Source organism: Phyllobates terribilis, unplaced genomic scaffold (genome assembly GCF_046119375.1).
Source record: "Phyllobates terribilis strain yellow unplaced genomic scaffold, ASM4611937v1 Scaffold_9__5_contigs__length_417890890, whole genome shotgun sequence".
NCBI lineage: Eukaryota > Metazoa > Chordata > Amphibia > Anura > Dendrobatidae > Phyllobates > Phyllobates terribilis.
This window is the reverse complement of record NW_027362769.1, coordinates 347,489,350-347,513,017: the sequence shown is the minus strand read 5'-3', so window position 1 is coordinate 347,513,017 and position 23,668 is coordinate 347,489,350. Positions and strand designations below refer to the sequence as shown.

The 23,668-nt window shown below is 51.4% G+C and overlaps 1 protein-coding gene across 2 annotated transcripts in view; it reads left to right on the top strand.

Annotated features, from left to right (window-relative positions):
- The window catches only part of IL21R (interleukin 21 receptor), a 64,702-nt gene that overhangs the window by 12,233 nt on the left and 28,801 nt on the right, over positions 1 to 23,668 (top strand). For both annotated transcript variants that reach the window (XM_073645789.1, XM_073645788.1), the window contains exons 2-6: positions 9,561 to 9,654; positions 10,851 to 10,965; positions 12,574 to 12,758; positions 13,040 to 13,185; positions 13,270 to 13,474. In XM_073645789.1, the coding sequence (XP_073501890.1) occupies positions 9,582 to 9,654; positions 10,851 to 10,965; positions 12,574 to 12,758; positions 13,040 to 13,185; positions 13,270 to 13,474 (724 nt within the window). In that variant the 5' untranslated portion in view covers positions 9,561 to 9,581. The remainder of the gene's footprint in view (positions 1 to 9,560; positions 9,655 to 10,850; positions 10,966 to 12,573; positions 12,759 to 13,039; positions 13,186 to 13,269; positions 13,475 to 23,668) is intronic.

The following is a 23,668-nucleotide window of genomic DNA, read 5'->3' as shown; positions in this document are numbered from 1 at the left end:
TATACACAGGAGCTCTGTATATAGTGTACAGGTAATACAGGGATCACCAGTGACATTATACACAGGAGCTCTGTATATATTGTCAGTGTACAGGTAATACAGTGATCACCAGTGACATTATACACAGGAGCTCTGTATATATTGTCAGTGTACAGGTAATACAGTGATCACCAGTGACATTATACACAGGAGCTCTGTATATAGTGTACAGGTAATACAGTGATCACCAGTGACATTATACACAGGAGCCCGGTACATAGTATATAGTGTAAGTGTACATGTAATGCACTGACTCACTGGTGACGTCTCTAGGTGAAGTCCTTCAGCTACGCTTTTCTCCTTCATCCAGCACAGACCGCCATCACGTCTTCCAGCCAGGACTCGTCTCTGCATAAAATAACACAGTTATCTAGAGCACATTCCCCAACTTCTACATTACGCAGCTGAATACAGACGTGCATCCACCATCAATATATGGTTAGTTATTATGCAACCTACCATTCCAAATATAAATTGTAATCCACCACGGTGCCCCCATTAACTGTAAATAGGCACTTAATATATAATTTAATTAGAACCTCTACTCTATACTTCCTGTTCCCCGCATTCATTATTTACATGCACCCCCTGCCCCAATTCATTATATCATGTCCGTGCTCTCCCCACCCCATCGTCATTTATCATTTACTCTCCCCCACCCCACATTCATTATGTGCAGCTCATTATCCCCCTACTCCTAATTCCCCCATGTGCAGCTCATTTTCTCCCAATTCCCCCATGAGCAGCTCCCACCACCCCCCATGTGCCCCTCTCTCATCCCCCTCCCCCACATGTGCAGCTCTCACCACCCCCCATGTGCCCCTCTCTCATCCCCCTCCCCCCCATGTGCCCCTCTCTCATCCCCCCCATGGGCATCTCTCATCCCCCTCCCCCACATGTGCACCTCTCTCATCCCCCCCATGTGCATCTCTTATCCCCCTCCCCCATGTGCATCTCTTATCCCCCTCCCCCATGTGCATCTCTTATCCCCCTCCCCCATGTGCATCTCTTATCCCCCTCCCCCATGTGCATCTCTTATCCCCCTCCCCCCATGTGCATCTCTTATCCCCCTCCCCCCATGTGCATCTCTTATCCCCCTCCCCCCATGTGCATCTCTTATCCCCCTCCCCCATGTGCATCTCTTATCCCCCTCCCCCATGTGCATCTCTTATCTCCCCCCCCATGTGCATCTCTTATCTCCCCCCCCATGTGCATCTCTTATCTCCCCCCCCCCATGTGCATCTCTTATCTCCCCCCCCCCATGTGCATCTCTTATCTCCCCCCCCCATGTGCATCTCTTATCTCCCCCCCCCATGTGCATCTCTTATCCCCCTCCCCCATGTGCATCTCTTATCCCCCCCACCCCATGTGCATCTCTTATCCCCCCCACCCCATGTGCATATTTTATCATCCCCCTCCCCCCACGTGCACCTCTCTCATCCCCCTCCCCCCACATGTGCACCTCTCTCATCCCCCCCCCCCACATGTGCACCTCTCTCATCCCCCCCACCCCATGTGCATCTTTTATCATCTCCCCCCACCCCATGTGCATCTCTTATCTCACTCACACACACACACCCCTCCCATTTCCCCCACTCCTAGTAAATTGTATTTTGAAAAAAACAAAACTTGTTATACTTACCCCCATGCGATCCCTGCAGAATCCTGGCGCTCGTCCAAATCGTTGACACTAGGTTCTCCTGACTTCCGGCCATGTGACGGCGCCGTCACATGACCGGAAATCAGGGGAATCATGAAGGCGCTGCCGCAGGAGCGCAGCGCAGCGCTGAGATGTCCCGGACCCGGCGCTTGGCATGGGGCCGGGGGCCCCATGAGGAGAGAGACTCACAAGAGGGGGCCCCCAACGGGGCTCCAAGGGGGCCCCTACCGGCTGGGCCCCACACTGGAGTCAGGGCAGACATGCCCTGATGGCGGCCCTGCTGGAGGGGCCCCCTCTCCCTCGGGGCCCCCGTTCAATGAACCGGCTGCACGGGCGGTAGTTCCGCCCCTGCTTCCTTCCATCTATCCCTTACTTCTTGCTAACCAACTAATTATTACGTTATTAAAGGGTTCAACACTTTCAAAAATGTTTTGACCATAGCTGAATTATCAGAAAAAAACAAACTAAGCTTCACTTACCCTCTCGGGATCCAGCCCTGAGTATCCACCATTGCTCTGATATCTGCGGTAGGGCTGTAGTTGTAATAACTGCAGTCAATCACTTAGTTTAGTGGCTAGTGAAATCTACACTGAGATCAGTGACTGGCTGCAGCGCTGGCGGCGTGAAGTCAAAACATCAACCCCATCAACAGAGACAGCGGCAGCGGTGAGGACACAGTGCTCAACCTGGGGAGGGTAAGAAAAGATAGTTTGTTTTTTACTTTTTTACATATTGTATCATCTGTGCCGGTTCCTGTCCCCTCTGTTTCTGCTTCGTCTGCTAGGCGGCACTGAACCTTTTTTGTATGTGACGTGTGACAGCATCAGTGCTGTTTTATTCCTGGGACTTTTGGTGAAGCTGGATTAGGGAGCTATAGGGGTTAATTGTTTGCTTTTGATCATTCCTTTTTGAGAGCCCTGGGCAGGGCCCCCGGCTATTTAAACCCCTGGATCTCTGACTTTCAGTGCCAGTCAATGAGTTCTGCTTACCTGGTTTGTAGTGCTAGTCCTTGCTTCTGTGTTGTCCTCCTGATTTCTCCCATTTTCTGGGCCCAGCTTGAATTTTGTTCATCCGTTTGCTTTCCAGTTTTTTCCCTGATCTATTAGTTTTAAGTCAGCGTGGCAACCCTTCTTGTCTTCAGCTGGCTCCACCGATCAGCAGCTACTCTGTGGCCTCAACCCAGCAGCCTCTGTTTACGTCAGATCCCTGTACAGGGTGTGACAAAGTCACTGGCAGAGTGCTGGAGGGGGGATATGTTAATCGGCCATTTTTAATGGCTAGGTTTTATGTGAACAGCTGTAAAGCGGGTGGGAGGCTGTTCACCATTTCTCCACCCCAGGGTGTGGCCTGGGCTATAAATGTCCAGTCTTTTGAATCACGTGGTGTTCAGTGTATATGGAGAGGCTAGCTCCAGAGAGAGGAACTTGTGTTTTTGCTAATCATGAGTGGGCCGGACCCCAGCAAGTGCAAGGACTGTGCTGTACATTTTCTTCTGCTTTGCCACTATGCCAGAAGGGCCGTGTTTATTTGTATGAACTCTATATCAGTTTATGTCATCTTTTTAATAAACCAACGAGAAATTTAAAGAGACAGCGTTCCATGTCTACCTCAATGTGCAGCCGAGTGAGCCAATCTAGTGACGCGCCCCCTGGGACATATTCCTTTTTGAGGGGAATACCCGGCACCGGATCAGATGGGGGGGGGGGTTGTAGTCTCCGAGCGGCTGTGACCCGGTCCCGTGCCCAGGGCGTCAAGCTCAGTGTGATGTGGCAGTTCTACAGATGTTACTAAAGTTCTTTTGTGTCGACTACGCCACCCGTTGTGATGCGGTCACTGTGGCCGCCGCTGCAGCAGGGTCCGCTGAGGCTGATGGTGGGTGCGCAGCTTGGTGAGATAACCCCCAACGGGAGGGGTATAGCCTCAGAGGGGACAGGCGCAGAGGATGGGGGTTGTGGTGGTGTAGTGCAGACGGCAGTGAAGACAGAGTCGGGTTGTGCAGTTAAGGGTGTTTACTTACTGCAGATGTTGTACTGGTCACTCCAGCTGCTAGTGACCACCCGAGCCGTGCTGCGTCCACCAGGTCCTGGATCCAGCCAACCCCCAAACAAGTCCGGAGCGTGGCCCTGAGCTCTCCCTCTGTCCTTTCTTCAGCCGTCCCCACCAGTGATCCACCTAGGTCCAGCTCCCTCGGGCCTGCTGTTGGGACACCCTTGGCCTTGGGTTCCCTGACCCTTCATGTGGTGTGCCTTCGGGGTGAATGTGGTGGGTGGCCGTGGCAGATGCTGCCCACGGCCTCCGGTCTCTGGCTGGGGATTGTTTTTACCCCCACCAGTTTGGGTTCCGGTACCCTTTTGCTGACTCCTCACCCGGTGCTCTAATTTGGGTTCTTGGGTCCCTTCAGTCTTCCCCCTCTGGGTCTTTCTCTGCTCCACTCTCTCTCTCTCCAGGGCTGCTGTTTCCTTCTCTCTGCCGATTTGTTCTCTGCATCAGACAGGCTCCTCTCCAACTGACTTGTTCTCTACAACTGACTTGTTCTCTACAACTGACCCTGATTCTAGTTGGTGCCCACCTTATATATCCCTCTATGTGTGAGCTCAGGTGACCAGCACCCAATGAGCTCCTATCTTTACCCAGGCTGCTCCCCCTATCTGCCCCTACACTACATGGGATGTTCCACCCCCCTCCCACTCCAGCCAGGAACAGACTCGGTCGTACCTGCACATTTCTAAGTGGGAGTACCGTTGGTCTGTTCCTCGGAAATGGGATGTATGTAGTGCATGCAGCCTACCGAGCTCAGTCCCACACTCCATCCTTACCCGGGAGTGGAATATCACACCTCTGGGTTGAGGTGCAATACCCCTGTAGCAGCCGAATCCTCAGGGTGCTACATTCCCCCCTGGTAAATCACAGCACGTCCTCGGGCTGTAAGACAAAAACACCATAAAACATACAATTTTTTTTTCATAAACAACATAAAACATATAAAACAACATTATATATATATATAAAACATTCTCGTCGCCTCAGGCTCCTCCTCCGGTCACTGTGCAACGTATGACCGGGTAAAGTGCGACAGTCTCTCTGGAAAACTGGTTTTCCTATAAAACCGGTAGGGGGCGCTTTAGGACGCGCAACTATATACAGGGATTATGGCCGCTCTCAGTCCTCGGCCAGGTATTGGGGAGGAATGACCGCTCTCAGTCCTCGGTCAGTGGGATTAAGGGAAGTACGGGTAACAGTTCACACATGCTGGTCCCAACGGGGACTATATTAGCAACAACGGTTCACTGTGCCCCGACGGGCAACTATATACAGTCTCTACTCCCGTCCTCAACGACGGCTCCCTCCTGCTTTTTCTTGGTGATATGGTGTTGCTTCAGACCCGTCCGGGTCCTCTGGCTCCTCCTCCCCGTACCGCAACTCCTCCTCCGTCAAGCGGTGTACGTGGAGGGCGTAAGGTCCTTTGGCACACTTGTGCCGGGTGAAAGTGACCTCGTCTCCGACGTAGAGGTCACGGCCTTTGTGACCTTCCGGCAGGTGGGACTCGACGTCTCTGCGGGTCACAAAAACGTCACCGCGGTTGTTACGGTCCCGAATAAAGCCCCACCCATGCTGCGGGTTGAACTTTATCACCGTCCCGATGGTGCGGGGACAGTGCGCTGCACGGGGGTTCCTCCTAGTCCGGCTCTTCTGCTCCGCGCTCCGGATTTGGGCCTGTTGTTCTCTGACCCGCCTCTCCTCCCGTTCTCTCGCAAACTCTGCTAGCTGCTGACGACAACACTCAGTACGCTCAGCGGCGACTGCCCGAGTTTCTCCGGTGAACCCCATCAAATCTTCTCCCGTGGGGTCCCACACGAATTGGGCTTCTTCTAAAGGAGGCGAGACCCGAGTCACGGGCTTCGGAGCCGGGATCAGGGGCTCACACAAGGGCCCTAGTCTTTGTTGCCGCTCCAGCTCACAAAACTCCTCGGGCCAGATAAAGGGCCGCCCGTCCGGCCATGTGAGCTGGCTGAAGAGGTCCTTTCCCAAACTCGGCACCCTTGGTTTTGCGGGTGCGGGCGCAGTGGTGGTGGCGCCCAGGTCGCCCAGGCCTTGCGGCCAGGCCTGGGGCACTTGGAACGTAAAGGGCACCGTTAATACGGCGGCGCCCTGTGCTACCTGGCCTCGCGACCAGGCCGGAGGTTCCGCGGAGGTAGGGGGCGCTGTTGGTGATGCGGGGCCCGGGAGTACCGGGCCTTGCGACCAGGCCGGAGGCTCTTCCTGCTTGGTCACGCTCCGGGTCGGTGCGTGTGACGTCACAGGGGTCGCGGCGGCGGCTTCTGGTCGGGGCCTAGTCATTAGCGGTGACATGGCGGTTACGGGCACGGACGGGGGACTTTCGGGCTCTGCGACGGGGAACCGGGGCAGGTGGGCGGTCTCTCGGTATGGGGTATAAGCGTCCCCTTTACCTGCCTTCATACGTTCGGCTCCCTTCTCAGCGCCGTCTCCGACCTTGGGTCCTCCCGCGTCATCCGTAGAGGCAGTTGGTGTCCTCTCCCAGGGGAGCATGCTCCGTGGACGGGTTCCAGCTTGCTGGGCCATCTCCCGGCTCCACTCCGCCAGTATCTCACGCTGTACCCGGGCCATCCTCCTTGCGAGGCCCTCCAAGGCAGTTTGTGCACACTCCCGGTCTCGGGGGAGCTGCGCTAAGATCTCCGCTAGACCTAGCGGGGTTGTGGACTCTAGCAGGCTCCTGACCATCGGGTCGGTGCTGCTCTGCTCTTCTTCCGGCAGGCTCCTGGCCAGCGGGCCGGTGCTGTTCTGCTTTCTCTCCATCTCCGGGTGAGCTCCTCCGCTACTCCTCGTTAGACCTCTTGCCTCCGGGTCCGCTCGCTCCAGACTGCTCCAAGCGGCACCCATCTTTTCTCTTCTCTTTCGTCTCCTCCCACCTCGAGGGCGGTCCCGGGGCAACTCGGTGACTGTCAGCTCCAGGGGTAGTTCTTTCACGCTGACAGACACCTCCAACATCACAGTCTCTGTTGGTGGGGGCGGTTTCCACTTTTGGCGCCATTTTCTGTCCCGGCCCACGATGGGAGGTGGCCTCTTGCCCTCCTTTGGCACGCCCATAATGGCGTCCGCTGCTCTTCCAAGGCGGGAAATCTGCGGTTTTGGCGGGAAGCGTCGCCCAGTGGCGGGAAACTCTGCAGATGGCGGGAACAAGTTGGAAATGGCGGACAATCGGCGGGAAACGACTGGTGATGGAGTCCGATGGCGGGGACCCTCCGGAACCGGCAGGAGACTTCTTTCTGAGGTAAACTTGCACTTTTCTTCAGGCACGCAGTACCCGGGTGTTGCGGGCACGTAATCCTGCCGACTACGCCAAAGTTGACGCGCCCCCTGGGACATATTCCTTTTTGAGGGGAATACCCGGCACCGGATCAGATGGGGGGGGGGTTGTAGTCTCCGAGCGGCTGTGACCCGGTCCCGTGCCCAGGGCGTCAAGCTCAGTGTGATGTGGCAGTTCTACAGATGTTACTAAAGTTCTTTTGTGTCGACTACGCCACCCGTTGTGATGCGGTCACTGTGGCCGCCGCTGCAGCAGGGTCCGCTGAGGCTGATGGTGGGTGCGCAGCTTGGTGAGATAACCCCCAACGGGAGGGGTATAGCCTCAGAGGGGACAGGAGCAGAGGATGGGGGTTGTGGTGGTGTAGTGCAGACGGCAGTGAAGACAGAGTCGGGTTGTGCAGTTAAGGGTGTTTACTTACTGCAGATGTTGTACTGGTCACTCCAGCTGCTAGTGACCACCCGAGCCGTGCTGCGTCCACCAGGTCCTGGATCCAGCCAACCCCCAAACAAGTCCGGAGCGTGGCCCTGAGCTCTCCCTCTGTCCTTTCTTCAGCCGTCCCCACCAGTGATCCACCTAGGTCCAGCTCCCTCGGGCCTGCTGTTGGGACACCCTTGGCCTTGGGTTCCCTGACCCTTCATGTGGTGTGCCTTCGGGGTGAATGTGGTGGGTGGCCGTGGCAGATGCTGCCCACGGCCTCCGGTCTCTGGCTGGGGATTGTTTTTACCCCCACCAGTTTGGGTTCCGGTACCCTTTTGCTGACTCCTCACCCGGTGCTCTAATTTGGGTTCTTGGGTCCCTTCAGTCTTCCCCCTCTGGGTCTTTCTCTGCTCCACTCTCTCTCTCTCCAGGGCTGCTGTTTCCTTCTCTCTGCCGATTTGTTCTCTGCATCAGACAGGCTCCTCTCCAACTGACTTGTTCTCTACAACTGACTTGTTCTCTACAACTGACCCTGATTCTAGTTGGTGCCCACCTTATATATCCCTCTATGTGTGAGCTCAGGTGACCAGCACCCAATGAGCTCCTATCTTTACCCAGGCTGCTCCCCCTATCTGCCCCTACACTACATGGGATGTTCCACCCCCCTCCCACTCCAGCCAGGAACAGACTCGGTCGTACCTGCACATTTCTAAGTGGGAGTACCGTTGGTCTGTTCCTCGGAAATGGGATGTATGTAGTGCATGCAGCCTACCGAGCTCAGTCCCACACTCCATCCTTACCCGGGAGTGGAATATCACACCTCTGGGTTGAGGTGCAATACCCCTGTAGCAGCCGAATCCTCAGGGTGCTACATTAGCACAAGAGGTTAAAAGGTGAAGGCCAGGGCAACCCCTAGGATCTGGTAAATAGAGTGGCTTGTGCTAAGCCTGTCCCTGGAAGCTGTACTAACAGCTGCCAGGCTTCTATGAACAGTGCAACCTTAACACACAGGCTATGGTCAAAACTTTTTTGAACGTTCACAACCCCTGTAATAAGTTGGGGGTCAGATGTGCGGGAGTGTGATCAGACTATAGAGGACTTGTTTGTAGTCTGTAACCATGAACAATCATATGGCTCCAAAAGAGATGTAGACACAAAACAGTATGAGATCTTTCATCATGATCATATGCGTTTTGCATTTGTGATGCATTACAGCAATATCAAATTGTTACGAATCATGGTTCTTTGCTCCCACCTGGGAATTGAGTGGGTCTGGTGCTACTCTACTCCGGTTGTAAGCGCCGCCATTGTCCTGACCCTGGAGGAGGAGATACCACGCTTGCAGGGAAACAGTACCAATCTTGTGGAGCATCGCGTTCTGGTGTTGTGGAATGTGTGAGGACGAGGGATGCTCTGTCCCTCACTGATTTCTCTTCCCGAGAAAGATGGGATGCTGTCTTCCCCAGTAGCCAAGCAACGCAGAACGCTGCTTTATTTGGAAGTGAGATTTTGTCCAGTCTGCTGGTGAAGCTAGCAGGGAGTGGCTGTCTTGGGATGATTGAGAGGTAATCTACAACAGATCATTAGGAAGGCTATATAATCATGCTCCCTGCTCAGTCATTTGCTGTTTATTGCAGTTCTCTGTGCTTGAAGGTGAGTGGTGGTGCTAGCATTAGTCTTACTATCTTTTTAGGGGTTTTCTCATTTTCTCTTCTGGTTTCACTTTCCGGGTTTCTTGAAGTGGGTCTCACCTGGTTCTTGTCTAGGCACCAGCCGCGTCACCAGATGCCAGCTGTCCGGCAACAGTGGCCCTGGGAAGGGCTCTGCCAAAGTCCCCTTTCCATTTACTGGGAGCTGGGTGAAGAGTATTCCCGGCCCACTTGTGCCAAGTGCGCTGTTGCTGCGCCTTTGTTGGTTTGGAGCCAGTCTTGCTGGGTCCCTCTGCAAAGCGCCTAACACAAATTAGTTGCAAAAATGTACAAACCCTTCAAGGTGGGTGCAAAGATAGAACTTTACATAGTTCAGTATTTGTAAACCCCAGTCTTTATTTTATTATAGTGTTCTTTTAGCTGCAGAATTTTCCAGCCTGTAATAATTTATATAAATGTCTTTGCACAGGGATGATCAGAGAATATTAAGATGATGCAGAACAAAAGTCGGGATCCTGGAGCAACGCTGATACTACTGGTGTTAGGCTGCATGGCAGCAATCTGTAAGTGCAGAATACAGTGTTGGAACCTGCGTCCGCTGCTTGTTTTATCGCTTACCACACCCACTATATAGACTCTTTTTCCCCTTCTAGCCACATCAATACAAAACCTCTGCCGAAACCTCAACTGACTCAGATATCAACAGACTAAAATACCATCTGAAAGAAATGACTCATGAGATGACATTGGTACTTCGATAGGACACAAGTGCTTCAAAACCGATGTTATATATATGTTTTTGAAAAAATTCTTATATGTAAAAAATTCCACGCACATCTCTGAGATTGCTGCATTCATGCGGACCAATAATTTGAAATTACTGTGTTATTTTTATCATACAGTAAATAGCGGCAAAAAAAGCCACACAAAAAACAAGAACAGAATTGCTGTTTTTTTTTTTTTCTTATTACGAACCAAAAAAAGTACCATTGAAAAATACCATTCATTCCCCAAAAACCAAAACTTCATTGGCGTAAAAATTAAAAATAGTTATGGCTCTTGATTTGGAAAAAAAACAAAACATAAAAATACACTTGGTTTTAAGGTCCAAAGTGACAGTATTAAAGGATTTCTGTTGCTTTTCCTGTGGTTTGTTTGTGTGTCTTCCTCCCAAGCACCCTTCCCTTTCTTTTAGTTTAGAGTATAGGAGGTTTCCATGCATTCCTTTTGTTTTCTTGGTTCTTCTTATTTTCCTCCGTCTTTTCTGTGTGGACACGTTATTAGGCCTGTGCCTCATCCTCAGATTTATGTGTATTTCATATTTTAGTTATAATTATTTTAGTGTTGCCCATTGTCTATAGATAGTGTGTAGTTAAGGACATTCAGGGTCAGTCGACATCGAGTAGGGGCGCCATTATGTTTATTTAGGGTGCCAACCTCCATGGTCAGGAAGGGACAAGTCAGGGTCAGATTAGGGACTTTCATAATCTGTACAGAGACCTTTTAGCAAGTGTTGTATTTCTCCTGGTTCGTAGGTTATCCATGTGAGTGTGTTTACACAGTCATAACAAATACATGTAATTAAATAAAAAAAATGCCTCATAACCTTTTAGGGGTCAGACCATGAGTTAATCTGGAAAACCTGAATTATAATCCATATGATTAGATTTGGCCGTTCCGGTGGAAAAGCTCCACTATGCAATAGCTGACAATGCGGTAATGAGAAGACATCATATTGGTCTCTTTCTTGATGTTTCAGCTCAGTGCTGCCAGGATCTCCATTGCGTCATAGACTTCATTGACACATTGACATGTGAATATCGTGAAGACAAAGCCTTGAACACCAGCGTTTCCCACACCATGACTGCTAACTGGTAAGAATGTAAAGATCTGTTCCGGTTATAAGAGAAATAATATTTTTTTTTTCCCTTAAGAGACATAATTTTCTTAAACTGAAATATGTCAGATGTGGGCCAGTAATATGCTTTTCTAGCACTGTCAGCACCAGTCATGGTTGACATCTGTACTGGTAATGCTCCAGCTGCAAGCAACTTCCATCCAGTAAGCTTGGTACCTGGTGTATCTTTAAAAAACCACAGAAGCTCAGATCATTTCCCCTACAATATAAAAAATACAAAACAGGTGACTATCTCCGCTCTGCTTTTCTTAGTGTGTTAAAGGTCTACTTGTTAGCTGTATCTCATTGTGACATGGTTTCATTTGAAGCCGCATTGAATAAAGGTTAGCCGAACTCTCCTCTTTCGACGGAAATTCCTATCATCTAATGGGAATAGGGGTCTTCCGACTCTCGACCAAACGATGTTGGGGGAGATAAGGATCGGCGCTTTGTCAATAATTTCCCAATGCTTTTGTTCTTTAGGAAAATAAGCCACTGACAAATGAGTCCACCAGCGACTTGCTCCAATAGAGTGCACATCAACGCTTGGCCGAGCATTCATGGATGTGCGGAAGTCGGAAGAGACAACTGTCAGCCGAAGAAGTATTTGGCCGACCGTTATCTAAGTTGTATGGGCAACTATACCACTCAGCTGATCTAAATGGAAGCTGGGGCATAACTACAAGGGGTGCAGTGGTGGCATCTGACCTGGGCTCTGTTGCCTCAAGAATGCCATTTAAAACATACTTGACAACATTTTCAACTGCCTATCCAGGAGGAACGGGATCACAGCACGCAACATATCATCATAATGTTTCTTTCCACCATTTTTGAGGACCATGCTCCTCCATACCTCTACTTTGGTTGCCTTTGATGGTGCATTTGGGACCATTGAAGTCTCCTAAAACATGTTATCCAGGAGAATTCAGGTGGCTACACCTGTGCATGGGGGATTTGCCAGCTCCAGCTGTCTTCTCCTTTTCTGGAAATCTCCTGGAGAGTTGGCAAGTATGATATAAGAAGACCCCAGTATTATAAATGACCTCTTTCTACCCAGTTACAACATTTTCAATGTTGGACCAAGTGGACATTGCCAAGACCAGGTTTTTGATATGCAACAGTTCTCTTATGGGTCCGTTTCTTATAGTCTATGCTCCCGTTCCCTTACCATGCATCTCAAATTTTACTACCATGGGTCAATATTAGTTGTACTAAAAGATCATCTTTAGGATGAAAACAATAATGAAACCTTTATACTGTAAATCTTTTGAGTTGTTCCTAAAATGTACTGTAATTTTTCATTTTCTGTTACTTATTATTGTCATGGGATTAAAGCGGCTGGTTAGAATTCAAAATCATCGCTGATTTCTTCTTAAAACAGTGGCACACCTCAACACAAGTTGTTTGGGGTATCGCGGCTTATCCCCATTCACTTTAATGGAGCTCAGCTGCAATACCAGACACAATCCATGGACGAGGGTGGCGCTATGTATGGGAGATGGCAAACATTTTTTTCTTAATGTTTAACATGTATGATGTTAAAGAATAAATTGTTTCCTACCTAATAGAATTTCTTTCTTTGAAGGACTTTTGAAGAGTTATATGAAACGTGTATTCTGGTTGAGTGTGTGAAGAAGCATGAGTACATTTGCAATATTGATATGGAAGACTTCTCCGTAGATGGCAATTGCACACTGACCATGACAACCAATGTCAATGGACGATACCATTCAAATCAAATCTGCAAACTTTTCATGATAGGTCACCATTGTAAGTTATGCCAATGTTTCCATTATAGCAAACATAGTTGTTTGGTCTCTTTTTTTTTCAAAAAATGGTCTCAATCTCAGTCAATCTGGTAATGCAGTATTCAGTTGAATGGGAATAGGCAGCAATATCAGACACAGCCTATGGTGAAAAATGGAACTATTCCTGGAAAAATTGGATGTTTTTTTTTGTTAATCCATACAATCTCCTTCAATTTGAGTGAGTTGTTGAGTTGTTGTAGACAAGAAAGAAGTTTATCATTAAATTTTATCCTTTTTCAACAGTCAAACCACTGCCACCATTCAATCTCACAGTTTCTCTTTCTGAAAACTATAACATTTCCTGGGAAACTAACTATGATAACCATTTCATGAGAAGTGGGGAACTGGCCTATGAGCTGAGCTACAAGAAAGATGAAGAGTCGTGGCTGGTAAGAAAAATGTATCTACTCTCAAGTCAATGGGTCATTGAATACTGGTAAAGATTCATCTATAGTCCTTTATGTTTTTTTTAGGACCAAAAGACTATCCAGGTCCTTGAAGATGACAAAAATGTGGTTCTTCTGAGGTCATCTTTTCAACCTAGTGAACAATATGTAGCTAGGATCCGAGCTCACCCAAAGAGAACATCTATTTACCGTGGCCACTGGAGTGAATGGAGTGAGATGGTCTCATGGACAACCCCAACAGATGATGTCAAGGCTTTACCTCCAACAGACGGTATGAAGACTTTATTTCATGTCTTGAATATTGCTGTAGGTCATGAAAAAAAATAGTTTGTAGTTGGTTTTAGGGTGGAAGAGTAGGGAATGTGCAACTTTTGGAAAGGTTTTTCTGAATAAATATTTATTGGTCGGTGTACAAAGAAATGTGACCATATATAAAATGTCGGGCCCTGGTTCTCCCTTGCCATTCATTATGGTATTTCCATACTTAAATTAGCAGACAGACTTATCCTACTCATTCAAGACAAAGGTTTCGCAAACCAAAGTGGTGTGGCCAAGTTGTTCACCTGGAGCTTCAGACCATTATTAGACTGTGGAAGAGGACTCTCATTACCCTCTTACTAAAGATGTTGACAAGATATTGGGCCAGATTGGCCAAACTTAATACTGTGTATATTAACTGTGTTCTAAAATGGTTGGTGCTGATCTACATTGGGTGCGTAGTCCCTTTCTGCCTTACAAAAAAAAAATAGGGTTAAGTATGTTGATGTGAGATTGGGAAGGTGGAACATAGGTTATTCAGGGGCTTGTTTCCAGCCAGTCTGGGTCAGTTGCAGAGAAGAGAACATGTAGAATGAAGGCGAAATTGTCTCTTTGACAGCCCAGGAGAAAAAACCCGACTGCCCGTAGGTGAACAAGATGAAGACCACCCTGACAGAGAGTGTTACCGAGAAGAGAAAGAAGTTAGAAAATAGGGCAAGTGCATGCCACCTGACGTAGTAGTTATATAGGGAGTGAGTGACAAGTGTCAGCCACGTAAAGTAGAAACGAGCCAGGTGGGGAAGGCTACAGCCTAGGATAGCAGTGAGTAGAAAACCAACGCAAGGACTAGGGCCTGACACGCAGATAAGATGTGTCTAGAGCTTTGCCAGGAGAGGACAGAGTAAAAGAGTAAGCCTCACTGAGAAGCCAGAAGATCGGCCACAAAGAATGGTCCTGAGTGTTGGACTGCCACAGGAGGAAGTGTTAGTCCAGTGTACACTGAAGTGTTGTATGGGTGATAGTGAGCCTGGAAAGAAACTGTAAGGAATTGTACTCAAAAGTTTTTAAAGGAAACCTGTCATGTCATTTGTCCTATCTAAACTGGTCCCATTGCGTTGTTAGTGATGCAATTTGCATCACTAATGCTTTTTTTATTATAATCGGCGCTTTTATCCTTTGTAAAAAAAAACATTTTGTATAGTTATATTGACGCGCCCCCTGGGTCGTGGGGTACTCGGTAGCTGGGCCGGTCGGTGCTGGGGGATGTCACAGTGGCAGTGACCCAGCGCAGTCAATTAAAGGGGGGAAAGTAAAGGGGAATGAAGTTTTTAGACATAATGTTCGTGACGCCACCTGTGGTATGCGGCTATATGGGGCGGCCGCTGCGGTGCAGATCCTCTGGAGCTGATGGTGGCGCAGCAGAGTTGGTTCAGCTCTCCACAGGCAGAGCTAAGCTCCAGGGCAGTATTTGTAGAATTGTGGAGGTGGATGTTGTTGGTGCGGTGTAATGCAGGTGATGGCGCAGATAATGATGACCAGTCCACAGCTTAATGGCGGTTTCCTCTTATCTTTACTTGCGGTTTGTTAAGCAGACCGGGGCATGGGTACTAGCTGGTAGTAGAGGTCCGGGTGGCCTGGAAGCAAGTTGGGAATCCATCCCGCCAGGTGAAGTTGAAGACCTTCCCTCTGCGCTAATCTCTTTGGCCCTGCTGCTTGTAGCTAAGCTGCAGCCCTCGTCCCTGAGTAAAACGTCTTTTCCTCACCCATATGGCAGGCAGCTCGGGCCTTCCTTATGTCTTGCTCCCACGTGGCGGTGCTGGGCCCTATGGTGCTGCTGTGTAGCGGGGGGCATCTGATGGGGCCAGGAGACCTGCAGTCTCCTGCCCTCCAGATTCTGCTGCTGGGCCTTCAGTGCCCCACAACCTTGGACTCCGGTGTCCGGTTCTTCTGCACTTCTCTCAACCCAACAAAGACTGGTAGCAGTCACTGTGGCGCTTAGTCTTTATGCCGCTATCCGGGAATTGTCTTTTTCCGGGCTTCTGAAGGTTGGTTGGTGGGAACAGCCTCAACCCACTTCGTGTATCGTCCCTGGGCGTGGCTTCAGGGCACTCTGTCAGTGGGCCTGGTCTTCGGCAACGCCTGCGGTTTATTTTCAAGGCCAACAATTAACTTTATTCAACATTGTCCTGACCACACCTAGTCCTGTGGTCCATTTGTCCATAAATTTATTAACTATATACACTCACTTTTATTTTATTACACTTTAGTCCCTATAACAGGCAGGGAGCTGACCTATAGTACTACGGGTTGATCTACGCAGTACATTTGTTGCCAATGACCTACCCGGGTCTGTAATGTCTACCGCTGGTGTGGTGGGCTCAGTGTGGACTACACTACGGTTAGTCTGAGGTAACACCGCTAGGCTTGGTAGTCTTCTATGACTTCTTTGACTCACCATGGGTATGACAGATTCGCCGCTAGCAGGGGGTGAAGTTGACGCGCCCCTGGGCCTGTGTCGCGCTGCGTTGCGCACGCGGGAGCTTACCCGGAGCCGGATCTCTTGAGGGTTGTAGTCTCGTGGCGGTGACCCGGTCCGTGCCCAGGGAGTCAAACTGAGCGGCGATGTAACAGCGGTAGATGCAGGACGACTACGCCACCCGTTGAATGCAGCTATGGAGCTGCCGCTGCAGGACAGTCCGCTGAGGCCGGTGGATGGATGGTGCAGCGTAGATGGTATAACCCCCAACGGGAGGGGTATGGCCTCAGGGCAGCAGATGTGGATGATGGGGGTAGCAGGAACCACTCAGAGACGGTGCGGTGTAATTCAGGGTCTTTACTGGTAACAACGATAGACCCTCCCGGAGTACTTGCTAGTGAACGGGGCCTGGTCAGTCCTTGAGCAGATGGGATCTCCCCTGGCCAGGCGGAGTTGTAGGCCTCCCAAACTGACTGTACTCTTCTGGCTACCTTGCTAGAAGCGGATATAAGTAGCCCACGTCCCTGAGTGTACCGTGTGGTGCTCACCCGTATGGCCGGTGACTCGGGGCCTTCGGGTTTCTTGGCCAGAGGACCTGAAATCCCCTGCCTGACGGATTCTGCTGCTGGGTAGGAGTTAGTCCCCACAGCCTCGGACTCCGGGTCCGGTAAGAAATCTTCTCAGTCAGGGCGAGCTCTGCAGCTGCCAGCCCCTGACTTGTAGTAGTATTGCTCCCACTGAGCTTCTGCTGTTTCTTCCTGTGACTGTTTCTTGTCTCTACTCTCCTTGACTGACTAACCCTGCCTCAGCCCAGGGTTTATACAGGGGAAGTTCTTCCCCTCCCAAGACTGGGCAGGAGGTGTGGCATGCACAGGATCCCTGACCAAAGGACCTCCCACCTGCTCTCAGACATAACATTACATTACTGTGGAAAACCAGACCCCTGGGGTGCCACATTCCCCCCTAGTGAAATTTAGTACTCCGGGACTAAACATATTTTAGAAAAAACATAACAAGATATAACAACAATAATAGTACAATAAGAAGAAACACATAAAGGTGGTCACGGCATGTCCGTAACCGGGTGCAGTCTTTGAAGAAAGCAAGGTGTCCATTTCACCAAAACAGGGAGACGTAACCAGGTAGGGGTCTGTCCTACCCCGAGTCCTTAACAGTCTCTAGTCCATCCTGGGTTACGCTCCAACTATGTACAAGGATTCCCGGTAAATCCACCAAGGATTCCTAAAAATAACTGGAAACACAAAATTATACACAGATAAACATTAATAAAACAATTTATACACTTCAAATCCTCCAGCGTGCGGGTAACTGGCCTCTAGTGGCCCTAGTGGACCTACGGAGCTGACTGTCTGGCCCTGAACTACAGGGTGTAGGAGCTGTCAAGGGTAAACTGGGCAGCTGTCTACCGGCTCTTTGTCTCACTAGGGGTACGGCAGGCTCACTATAAGCAGAGGGTTGATCCTCCTGTTCTGCTTGTGTGGAGTCTTCTGCCTCCTGGACCGGCTGTTCTTCCAGCTCCGTAGGTGCTTGGGATGCTGGTTGGAGGAAGGTGAGTACGGGTACCACAACTGCACCATTGACTTGAGTCCAAGACCGAGGGAAGTTCCCGAGCACAGTACTAACCATATCTTCCCTTTCCTCTACGGGTCGATGGTCTTCTTGTTCCTCTTCAGGGTTCCTCAGTTGTTCGGGACACTTCTTCAGGTGGTCCCGGGATACAATGGCTGTGGTTTCCCCTCCGTCTTTACTGATGGTACAAACCTTCGGGTTCTCGTGGCTTGAGGGCAGTACGGTGTACGGGTCCTTCTCCCACTGGTCATCCAACTTGTGGAGCCGTCTCTTCCTCTTCAAGACCTGCTCTCCGGGTACCAGGGGAACAGCGGGAGCATACTGGTTGTAAGTTTTCTCTTGTCTTTCCCTAGCCTGACAGAGACTTCGCTCCACGCTCTCCTGTACTCTCCGGTACTGCTGCTGCCTCTCTGTGTCCCAGTCTGTTTCTGGTGAAGTGTCCTCGGGTGTCAGGACTCCCATTTCCAGGTCAACAGGTAACTTACCAGGTCTTGCCCTCATTAGGTAAGCCGGGGTACAGTTGGTGGAACCTACCGGGATGTGGTTGTATAGGTCCACCAGATCGGGCAACTTCTCAGGCCACAGACTGCGTTCTTCCAGGGGCAACGTTTTTAGAAGATCCATTACCACCTGGTTCATTTTCTCACAAAGTCCATTAGTTTGCGGATGGTAGGGTGTCGTCCTTATCTTCCGGCAGCCATACAGATTGCAGAATTCCTGGAAGACTTCCGCTTCAAAGGCAGGTCCCTGGTCCGTCAGCACTTGGTCCGGGTACCCGTGTGGACGGCAAAAGTGCTGCTGGAAGGCTCTAGCTGCTGTTTGAGCCGTTAAGTCCTTGACGGGGACGACAACCAGAAACCGGGAGTAATGATCCACGATGGTTAACGCGTAGACGTAGCCACTTCTGCTTGGGGTCAGTTTTACATGATCCCAGGCTACCAGTTCCAACGGTTGCCGGGTGACGATGGACTGCAGGGGAGTCTTCTGGCTGGCACGGTCCTTCCTTCTCAGGTTGCACGGGCCACAGTCTCTGCACCACTTCTCGATGGTTCCCCTCATGCCTACCCAGTGGAACCGCTCGCGCAGCAGGAACTCCAGCTTCTTCCACCCGAAGTGTCCAGCTCCGTCGTGGTATGCCTCCATCACCATGGCTGCGTCTCTTCGTGGCACCACTACTTGCCAGAGTAATTCATGCGTCCGGGAGTTAACCATTCTGCGGCACAACTTCCCTTTGTAAAGGAACAGTCGACTCTTCTCTGCCCATAGTTGTTTGGCTTCCTCCGGAGCGTCTGGTTCAAGGCGAGCCTCCGGCCGAGTCAGCATCTCCTTCACCAGTCGGACGGCAGGGTCGCTGTCTTGCGTTTCCGCCCAGTTGTAATGGGGTAAGGGGTTCAACGTAGCAGCCTGCTTACTCCTTACCCGGTGGGAATACTGGATAGTCCCATGACGGTGGAACGCAGGGAGTTCAACTTCTTCCAGTCCCTCCGGATCTTCTCCTCCGTCCGGCAGGTTGGGCATCCTGGACAGGGCGTCCGCGTTGGTATTGGAGCGTCCTGCCCGGTATTTGATTGTGAACTCGTAGTTGGACAGAAGGGCCATCCACCTCTGCTCCAGGGCACCGAGTCTTGCCGTGTCCAGGTGTGTCAACGGGTTGTTATCCGTGTACACGGTGAACCGGGAAGAAGCGAGGTAATGCTTAAAGCGCTCGGTGACTGCCCATACTACGGCCAGGAACTCTAACTTAAATGAGCTGTAATTCTCGGGGTTCCTTTCGGTGGGTCGCAGTTTTCGGCTGGCGTAGGCGATTACTCGTTCCTTCCCCTGCTGGATCTGGGACAGTACGGCTCCTAGCCCGATGTTACTGGCGTCGGTGTAGAGGATAAAGGGCTGGCTATAATCCGGGTACGCCAGGATTTCGTCCCCCGTGAGGGCCATCTTCAGCTGGCGGAAGGACTCTTCTTCCAGCTCCTCCCATTTGAAGGGCGGCTTCTGGTTCTTGGCCTTCCGGGACTGGCCTATCAGGAGGTCCTGCATAGGTGCTGCCTTTTTGGTGAAACCGGGAATAAACCTTCGGTAGTAGCCTACCAACCCGAGGAACTGCCGCACTTCTTTTACGCTGGAGGGGCTTGGCCATTCCTTAATTGCGGTGATCTTATCAGGGTCGGGAGCCACTCCGTCAGCGCTCACCACGTGTCCCAGGTACTGCACCTTTGGTTTCAGGAGGTGACACTTGGAGGGTTTCACCTTTAGGCCGTAACTTGCCAGAGCTTCGAACACTTCCGCCAGGTGTTTCAGGTGGTCCTCATACGTCTTGGAATATACGATGACATCGTCCAGGTACAACAGGACCGTCTCGAAGTTTCTGTGGCCCATACAACACTCCATTAGTCGTTGGAAGGTTCCTGGTGCGTTGCAGAGTCCGAACGGCATGCAGGTGAACTCGCTAAGTCCCATCGGGGTGGTGAATGCGGTCTTCTCCCGGTCCGCCTCTGCTACAGGAACCTGCCAGTACCCGCTAGTGAGATCCAAGGTAGAGAAGAAGTTAGCAGATCTTAAAGCAGCCAATGACTCCTCTATCCTTGGTAAGGGGTACGCATCCTTGTGTGTGATACGGTTGATTTTCCGGTAATCTACACACATCCTCATGGTGTTGTCTTTTTTTCTGACTAAAACTAGTGGAGCTGCCCAGGGGCTACAGCTATCCCTGATCACCCCAGCCTCCTTCATGTCACTAAGCATCCCCTTGGCGTGTTGGTAGTGTGCAGGGGGTACGGGTCGATACCTCTCTTTTATGGGAGGATGGTCTCCCGTGGGGATGTGGTGTTCTACCCCCTTGACTCGCCCGAAGTCTAACGGGTGTTTACTAAACACTCTCTCGTACTCTTGAACCACCCGATAGACTCCCTGTTTCTGATGTGAGGGAGTGGAGTCAGTACCCAAATGTAGTTGCTGACACCAGTCCTCCTTTGTTTTCTTAGAGCCGTTACCTTCCTCCGGGTGAGATGGAGGCAAGGGTTCCACAGATTGTATAGCATTTTGGTTAATGGTATATAATTTGGCTAGCGTGGCATACCGGGGCAGGTACACTTCCCTCTTCCCGATATTGATTATGCGAACGGGCACCCTCCCATGGCGTACATTAACCACCCCCCGTGCTGTCAAGATGGTGGGCCTACTGTCTGAGTAAACTGGTTCTACCATTGCCTGGTAATCTCTACCTCTCAGACCAATAGCTGCCCGGCACCAAATCATCATTTCACTTTTTGGGGGCATGGCAATAGGAAAAGGGTCACACATTCTTACGCTACCAATCTCACCGCCGGAGAGTTCCACCTGTTGCCGTCGCATCAGTGCCCGGATCTCTTTCTGGAGCACCCGCTGCTCGCCGGAACTGGCGTTCTTGGCAACCTGCTGTAGAAGGAAAATCACCTCTGCAAGACAATTTTCAATTACATTAGTTCCTAGAGTTATTTTTGGGTGACTCTCATGTTTGTCAATATCTACAATGATCAGTCCCTGTGCTGCCAGTTCGACTCTACCGATTTTGATGGTAACTTCTTTAAATCCGATCTGTGGCACGGGCTGGCCATTGCTGGCGATGATACTCAAGTCGTCGTCAGGGTAGCGGGAAATATCCGAGTCATTCCAGTATTGCTTAAAGAGCACGTACGGGATGGTGGTGACCTGTGACCCGGTGTCCAGTAGGGCACTCATGGGAATGCCATCCAGTACCACAGGCAAGACTGGACGTCCTCCCACATATCTGTCGCGCCAGTTCGATGGGCCTGGTGATCTTTTTCCTGGGGGTTGGCCCTCTACCCCAGGTTGTGCCCGTTTAAAGAACAGTACCTTGCCATATGTCCGGGTTGATTGCAGCGGCGGCAGATGGGTCGTCCGTCCTCGCTGTATCGGTCACTGGGTCTTCCTCTGGCCGGTGGGGTCCTCCTTGGTCGACGCCACGGGATGTCCTCCGGTCCGGATGCCAGCTGGATCTTCCCTGGAGTGGAAACCTGTAAAGACTGCACAGTTCGGGTTAGCGCAGCAACGCTCTTAGCTAGCTCTTGGACCTGATGGTGTAGGTCTGGAGCCGGGTCATTGTCCAAAGCCTGCGCATCAGCTCCCACAGGCCCTGCCGACAAGGGCGCCGCCTCCTGGTGGTAAGTGGTAGTGGGGCGCCTGTGGGTCACAACGCCACCTGGTGCCGGTTCTCGGAGCACCCGGATGGCTCTGTCCTTGAACTGTGCAAATCCCAGATGGGGATCCTGCAAGGCCATTGCCCGCAACTGGGTTCGGTGGGTATTACAATATAGTCCCTCTATAAACTGTTCGGTCAACAGCCTGTCCTCGTTTCCCACTCCATCAGGGTCGGTCTGCTTAATGGCCCTCAGGGCCTCTTGTAGGTTTAGTGCATAGTCCCTTATACTCTCATGCGCTCGCTGCTTGCACCCGTAGAATCTAAGCTTAATCTCGGCTGAGGTGCGGGTATCAAAGGTGTCCTTCAGCCGGGTTAGTATCCCTGCGACAGTCTTCCTCCCAGGTGGCCAGGATTTTACTTCCCTTTTGGCTGCCCCGGTTAGTTGGGCCACCAGGATGCTCACTTTTTGCTCTTCTGTGAGGGGGTACACTTGGAAGAGGCTATCCAGCTTTTCTCTAAAGTCATGCAGGGTATGTGACTCCCCTGAGTACTGGGGTAGCCAAGCTGCTCCCGGGATATAGGGCATGGTGAAGGGCATAACTGCAGCAGCGGTAGCGCCGGCGGGGGTTGAGGCAGTGAAGCTCTCCTCCGTATCCGACATCTTCCTCCCCCCTAGTGGACCGTGGCCTACCTTGCGATGATCCTGTTCCGTAGGCCGCGGCTCCGCAGTGGATCGTCAGGGTTGAGGACCATCCGTCGCGCTCCTGTGACGTCGGCGTCTGCTGGGCTCCTTCCAGGACCTTACGCAACGTCCGGACGTGAGGCGGGGCTTCAGTTCTCGCGCGCTTTCGGAGTCCACGCCCCTCTTCTTCCCGCGCGGCGTCCTCAAGATGGCGTCCAATGGCGGGAAAACTCCACGGATGGCGGGAAGAAGGCAGAAGATGGCGCCGGATGGCGGGAAACTTCACCGATGGCGGGAAGAAGGCTGAAGATGGCGCCGGATGGCGGGAATCTTCACCACAGGTAAGTTTGAAAAGTCTCTTTTTCAGGCACGCAGTACCCGGTGGTTGCGGGCACGAAATCCTGCCGACTACGCCAAAGTTGACGCGCCCCTGGGCCTGTGTCGCACTGCGTTGCGCACGCGGGAGCTTACCCGGAGCCGGATCTCTTGAGGGTTGTAGTCTCGTGGCGGTGACCCGGTCCGTGCCCAGGGAGTCAAACTGAGCGGCGATGTAACAGCGGTAGATGCAGGACGACTACGCCACCCGTTGAATGCAGCTATGGAGCTGCCGCTGCAGGACAGTCCGCTGAGGCCGGTGGATGGATGGTGCAGCGTAGATGGTATAACCCCCAACGGGAGGGGTATGGCCTCAGGGCAGCAGATGTGGATGATGGGGGTAGCAGGAACCACTCAGAGATGGTGCGGTGTAATTCAGGGTCTTTACTGGTAACAACGATAGACCCTCCCGGAGTACTTGCTAGTGAACGGGGCCTGGTCAGTCCTTGAGCAGATGGGATCTCCCCTGGCCAGGCGGAGTTGTAGGCCTCCCAAACTGACTGTACTCTTCTGGCTACCTTGCTAGAAGCGGATATAAGTAGCCCACGTCCCTGAGTGTACCGTGTGGTGCTCACCCGTATGGCCGGTGACTCGGGGCCTTCGGGTTTCTTGGCCAGAGGACCTGAAATCCCCTGCCTGACGGATTCTGCTGCTGGGTAGGAGTTAGTCCCCACAGCCTCGGACTCCGGGTCTGGTAAGAAATCTTCTCAGTCAGGGCGAGCTCTGCAGCTGCCAGCCCCTGACTTGTAGTAGTATTGCTCCCACTGAGCTTCTGCTGTTTCTTCCTGTGACTGTTTCTTGTCTCTACTCTCCTTGACTGACTAACCCTGCCTCAGCCCAGGGTTTATACAGGGGAAGTTCTTCCCCTCCCAAGACTGGGCAGGAGGTGTGGCATGCACAGGATCCCTGACCAAAGGACCTCCCACCTGCTCTCAGACATAACATTACA